The 6,926-nt window shown below is 37.6% G+C and overlaps 1 protein-coding gene across 1 annotated transcript in view; it reads left to right on the top strand.

The window, feature by feature from the left end:
- Positions 1-6,926, top strand: part of MORC1 (MORC family CW-type zinc finger 1) — a 193,247-nt gene that overhangs the window by 166,623 nt on the left and 19,698 nt on the right. Inside the window, exons 21-22 of the mRNA XM_019651169.1 lie at positions 557-644; positions 2,196-2,249. Of these exons, the coding sequence (XP_019506714.1) occupies positions 557-644; positions 2,196-2,249 (142 nt within the window). The remainder of the gene's footprint in view (positions 1-556; positions 645-2,195; positions 2,250-6,926) is intronic.

Raw genomic sequence — 6,926 nt, 5'->3', positions numbered from 1 at the left:
CTTTCTTTCTTTCTTTCTTTCTTTCTTTCTTTCTTTCTTTCTTTCTTTCTTTCTTTCTTTCTTTCTTTCTTTCTTTCTTTCTTTCTTCTCCCTCTCTCCTCCCTCCTCCCTCCTTCGCTCTCTCCTTCCCTCCCTTCCTCTCTCTCTTTTTCCCATAACCTTTTATTTTAAGATAAGAGTACATTTACATGCAGTTGTAAGAAATAATATAGAGATCCCCTCTGCCCTTTACCCAGTTTCTCCCAATGGTAACATCTTGCAAAACTATAGAACAGCATCGCAATCAGTACATCGGCACTGATGCAGTCAAAATACAGAACAGTTGCATCACCATGGGGAGCCCTCCTGTTGCCCTTTCATAGCTACACCCTCCCCATTTTCCCCAGTCTGTGCTTTTTGAAGAACACTTCGATGCCAATAGTAAAAATGGTTTAGTGGGCACGAATGTCCATCTTAGCCACGATGTTTAACACCCAGGGATCAGAGCCAGTTTTAACAGGTGAGTGCTATCTTTTGTCCTGGTATATTCCCATTTCTGCTGTGCTTATACCCTCAGGGAGATTCTTCTGTATTTCTTTCCTGACTGTCAGCTCCTATCAGAATTTGGCTACACATCTGTGAAGGAACTTATAGCAACTTCTGAGGTAAGCTTTTTGGAACACTGAGGAAATAATAGAAGAGCCTGAGTTTAATTTTCAGTGAAGAAAAATGGAAAGTGTTACCAGAAAGAGGACCTAGAATGGCTTAAGTGAATGAAGATGAGGATCTTTATACCAAATGGATGACTGAAAATTAAAACCCAGTGTGGCCAAGGGTTAAATAAGCTTTTAAAAGATCTTACACACTGAGAATAGTCAGTAGCAGAGATAAAAAGAAATGGGACATCATCCCTCACTTCCCTCCCTCGCACCAAAAAAACAGAGTTTCTATCTCATAGACACACTTCACCTTTTATGAGGAGCTGAGGTGAGAACTGGTTGGGTCAGCCATGTTTGGTTCTCAGAGCACTGGTCTCGTTAGCATCACTGAGACATCACAGGGAAATATGAAGAAAATTGTATTTACCAAATCTCATCTCAGGGACAGTAGCTTACATGATTGGAAGGAAAACTTTGATAGGCTACCTAGGGTGTGCAGGGTGGCCTCACACTGGCTTACAATGGGTGGTCCCCAGGCTGTTGAGTCAGCGGAGGCTGTGGTGAAGCTGAGTGAGGTGTGCAGGCCTGAGGCCGCCATCGCCGCTCACAGGCGAGGAAGAGGAGAGCCCACCTGGAGCGGGAGGGTGGGCGGGCTCCTTGCCTACCCTCATGCTCAGTGTTACTTGTAAGGGTGGATACATGTGGAAAGGCTATCAGTGAAAAGAGCACTAAATTATTAATTGGGCAGAGGTGCCATATGCTTTCATCTGATCCTGGGTGAAATCCTTCATTTTCTAGGCTACAATCACTGTTCCTGCTTCTTTACCTTGTACTTGCACTTCCTCCTCTCCTGTCAGGCTTTTAATTCCACTACTTCACTGTAAATGTCTAGTCAGGTCACCAGTGGCTACTGTGCTGACAAATGCTGTGGTCACTTCTCTTACCTGACCTCCCAGAGGCCTTCAATGCAGTCAACCCCTTTCTCCTTCTTTAAACACTTCCTTCCTTAGAGCGTCCATAACAACACACTTCTCATTTTCTTGCATCCCTCTAGTCTTTGCTGGCAACTCCTTCTCTATGTGTTTGCTAACATGTCTGAGGACTCATTCCTGGACTAGTTTCTCTCCTCTATTAAAGACTGGGTGACCTGCACTAGTCTCTGGCTTCAAATTCTATCCCATATGCTAGTGACTCCCAGTCTATTTCTGTGATGTTCCCATCCAAGAAATCCAGACTCCACTTTCGTAACATCTTTTTGAATATTTGTTTATCATTTACTTTTCCTTCACCTGGGTTTTTTTTCTCCATTTGCAATTTCTTAAATCATGCTGTATTAATTATGTGAACTGCCTTTGTCATTTTGGGGTGGAATAGGTTAGGTATATCTTAGCTAACTAATTTAATTAGACCCAGGCTTAAAAGAAACACAGTATCAGTGTTGGCCAGCTCTAGGCTTTGATACGTCTTTTATACTAAATATTGCATGTTATAACTCTGTTGTAGACATCTGAGTCTCTAAAAGTTAATATCCTGTTTTATTATAATTTACGAAAACAGCTGGAGCAATGCCCAGAGCAGACAAACAGAAAGCTGAAAATGTGTTTCAGCCAGGTAAGCTTCCTTTCAATGTATTCATTTATATTCTAAGTGATCCTGTATTCCAAAGGAGAAGAAATATACATTTCTAAATGTTAGATTTGAGAGGAAATCAAATTTGCATTCACTTATCAAGACAGATTAATGTGTAGCATATCAGATGTCACAAAGCAACATCTTTTTGAATTTTAAAATGCAAATGTTTCCACATCATGAAGCTTATGAAACATTTGAAGTAGGACTATTATTTGCATAAGAAGCATGACATTCTGAGTCTTTGAGAAACAGATTCACTGAATTCTTGAGACACTGGGCTAAACCAGAAGTTGTTTGTAGATTAAAGTTTTTAATTACAGTAAATCCTCTTTTAATGTTGCCAAGAGCTTCTGTGGCTTTAACTGAAACCATGTTAAATGAAACCAATTTTACCATAAGTTATTGATGTAAACAAGAGTTAAGTTCCTATGACATCTCATCAATTTTATAAAGAAATGACTTTGAATGAACAATGTTGTTTGAGGCCCTCCTATCTTCTGGACAAGTTTTTATCTCTCTGGAATTTATTTATTTATTTGCTTGTTTGTTTTTGGTATCTACCAATAGTTTTTAAAGTTTATAATTTTTCCATTATAAAAATAGTTATAAATATAATTAATGCCAATAAAAGAGGGTAAAATAAATTTTTAAAAATCATCCGTAGTTCCAAACCATTTCAAGATCACTGCTATTAATATTTTGGTGTATTTCATTACAACCTCTGTCTCTCTTTTTCTCTGAATAGATGTTTTTTATAGTCTTTGAATAATACCGTGTATCTAGTTCTTAAAGATTTTTGGGTGCGGGGGGGAAGAATTCATAGTCTTTCAGTTCTACTAGAGAAATATCTCAAAATGTCATATGCCCTGAACTCCCTTAACTCACACTCAAGGGAACTGAGACTCCAAGATGTGATCTTGGCCAAGGTGACACAGGGGATTAGTGTTGGAGCCAGGAGAGCCACTGAGGTCCCCAGATTCATCATAGAGGCCACAACAGTCTAGAACTTTTTGTGTCACCAGGATCAATATTAAGATGTTAGCTCTCCACTGGCACTTGTGTTTGTTCAAACAGGTGCACCAGTTCCATCAATAGCACATATACTAGCATCTTCTTCCATGTGCTTATGCTGTTAAAGAGAAAACCACAGCTCCAAAATAGCATCCCTTATGTTAAAGTCCATGATAATAAACCTAAATTTAATACCTGACTTAATTGCTTTTTCAACCTCTTCCCAGAAATATATTCTTAATCAACCAATCCGTAATTTTGTGGTTGACACCAATAAGGTAATCTGTCATGTGGTCCCTGTCCATTCTCAGAGAGGAGACAATTTGCATGATAAAAACCCTTGCCATTCCCTTCCCCCCAAAATATGTCTGGATCTAAAAATAATCTTTTCTTTTGTTAATAACTCCCTTGTCAGACCCTTCTTTCTTTAAAAACCTTCCGTTTTGTATAGCCCCTTAGAGAGCTTTTCTAGTTGCTAGATGGGATGCTGTTGGATTCATGAATTACTTAATAAAGCCAATTAGATCTTCAAATTTACTCAATTAAATTTTGTTTTTTGACAATGCTTACAGAGATTTTCTGGAAAACTATCACAATAATATGCAAATCTCTAAAGACTAGGAGGTGAATTGTGCACTCCTAATTGTGCAAAACACAACTATGAGCTCAGGTATTGCCTCATCTCTTTTGTAAGAAATGGACTCTATTTGAATAATCTTGTTTTATAAATAAAATGGAATTGTGAAGTAGGTTCCAAAAGACATATAACTAATTAAACTTGAAATGAAGATTACAACCTAAGTCAGATTTCTTCTTAGAAAGGCTGTATCACAAAATACTTGAATTTTAGTATGTGCCTAAATTTAACACCCCTGTTGATATATTTGCCTCTGATATTTCTGACTGAGTGCCTACTGGACTGTGATAAGCAACTGGAAATGAAGGAATATTGTTGTTCTTAATTTCCCATATTGTTCAACTGAAAAGTGAGTTTATTTTTGGAATAATATCTTGTTGAAAAAGCAAAAACAATAATTGAACATTTTCAACTTGAAGACCTACTTGTCAACATTTCCAAAATAGAACACAAGACAAAGTTTTCTTTCAATATATTTGACCCTCTACTAGTACTAATATTACCATCAATGAATGTAAAACTGTGATTGATCAAGAGCTACTGAACTAGGCACTTAACTAGGCCTTTTATGTATGTTACTTTTGGGAGGTGGGTGCCACTATCTCCATGTTAGTAATGAGGAACTGGAGAGTCAGAAAGATAACTTTCCAATGTCATGATGCAAGTAAGTAGCAAACTCAAGATTGGAGCCGAGATTTGTCCAAAGCTGTTTTCACTACACTACTCTCTTACATCTTCTTATCCAGATGGTAATACTTCATATTTGTGATAGTTTGCACATATTACTTGCAATAGGTATACTAAGCTTGTAAGCCTGTTGGCATATAAGAATTATTGTTTGCTTCCTATACACCTTTACATTACATGATGAGATGTATATGCTGGAAATACTGACAGTGAAATATCGGGGGTGGAGAGGGTGCATGTGGTAGGTGGTTCTTTAACATTCCATCAGGAATTGTACCAACTGTAAGCCTGTGGCAGCCAGCTTGAAGAATTACCAGTAACGTTCCTGAATCTTCCCACAGATCTTCATCTACTGGTTAGGAAACTCTGATTTAAATACTTACACTATAAAATTAGAAATTTGCTAAGAATTGGATTGTTATACATCTCAGTTTATCCAAGCTTATATATGCCCTTCATGTCTATTTCTAAATGATAATTTTTCAGTGTCTACACTATCAGTGATGGAGTCAGGTTTTTGGGTCTTGGAGGCCATACTATATAGGATAAGTGTTTATTCCAGGTGAATGGTATGAGCGAAGATGATGAATAGAATTTCCTTAATGTTCAGGGCAAGTGGGGTTCAAAGAATTAAAGCAAGATAACTCAGGAGACCATGAGTTCTTGTAGAAGCTGAGGTGTTGTAAGCAAAACACAGAACAGTTGGAATCATGACTTCCCTAACATGAAACTGCTGGTCTTAAGACTTTATTAATGACTGGTATCTTTAGGTGGTGGTTATTAAAACTATTCAAATCATTTCTTGAAAGACACTAGAGAACAAATCTCTGCACCTTGCTTTAAGGTGTGTATTTTTAAGAAAGAGAGCCACACCTAAGCCCCAGAGGACCCTTGATAACTCTCGGACTTCTTTCGTCACTTTACCCTGACCACATCGGTGGTTTTCATAACTATTATTGGAGTAGTCAGTGATTCATGACAGCACTGGTGGTCCTGCACAACTCACCCGAATCTCCATCTTTTATTCTTTCCTCTCATAAGCCATCTGGTCCATCCAGTTTGGAGTTGTTGCTTCAGTACTAGACTGGCCTGTCTCTGAGCCTTCCCACTTGAGGTCCCCCAGAATACTTTTATCTACTCTCCCAGTCCACAGCTGGCCCGTTGAAATCCTGCCTATTCATGTAGAACCTGGTCAATGCTACCTTCTACATCAAGCCTTCCTTAGTCTCTCCAAGGGAAGTGAATTTTGACTTTCAGTGTTCTGAGAGAACCTTAAAACTCTATTTTAGCATTAATTAAATATTCTGCCTTGTATTATAGTAGATTTTTGTATTTTATGTTTTCCCCAATTAGATTATAGAATCTTTGAAGATAACAATCTTCTCTTATCAAACTCTGTATCCTGGTTGCATTCAGTCAGTACCTTTGAATGCATCTGGACCTTAACTGTTTGTCCATTGAATCAAAGTTAATTGTTCCTGCTGTAGCACCTGCCCACATAAACACTCACATGTATATCCCTGCAAGTAAGTACAAAATCTATAAGTCTTGTAGGCCTGCTTTAGTTTGCACAAAGTTGTTAAAATTCTGGAACTCCAGAGATGCCAGAGCTCTGACTTTTTAAATTCAAGGCAGGCAGTTCAAATTTCAGTTGAATATTCTTTCTTTCAAATCCTAATTCTGTTCTGAATTAATGTACTTCAAAAAGAATTCCATTTTTTATCTGCCACAAATACCTCTACAAGAGTAAGTTTATCCAGCAGAACTAAGCCTCTCATCTTGTTACAATTCTCTACTGACCTTAATTAAAATGTTAATACAACTAGAAGCCCTTTTATAGTGAGCTTCAAAGGTTGTCAAAATTGCTACCTTTTATGGAAACCTCCTGGAGATGTTAGCCTGAGAAAGGCAGAAGAATAAATCAGGAAACAGACTGGTAGTGTTTGAAGGAAATATAGTTTGCTGGTTACAAAATAGTGAACTTTGAGAGACTGAATGTGACTTTGAATGTAGTTGCTATATAAATATTCTTAATGTTGTACTGTATTACAGTATTGTCTTTTGAACTTATTTTGAAATAATTATAGATACACAGAAATTTACAAAATAGTAGAGACTTGTTGTACCCTTCACCCAGTTTTCCCCAATGCTTACATCTTACGTAATTATAGTACAATATCAAAACCAAGACATTGAAATTGGTAAAATGTGTGTCTTGTTTTATCATACTTGTAGATTTGAGCAACCACTACTGAAGTCAGGATACAGAACTTGCATCACCACAAAACCTCCTTTTGCTCACCCTTTATAGTCACACCCCT

Source organism: Hipposideros armiger, unplaced genomic scaffold (genome assembly GCF_001890085.2).
Source record: "Hipposideros armiger isolate ML-2016 unplaced genomic scaffold, ASM189008v1 scaffold_154, whole genome shotgun sequence".
Lineage (NCBI taxonomy): Eukaryota > Metazoa > Chordata > Mammalia > Chiroptera > Hipposideridae > Hipposideros > Hipposideros armiger.
This window is presented reverse-complemented; position numbering and strand designations above follow the sequence as displayed.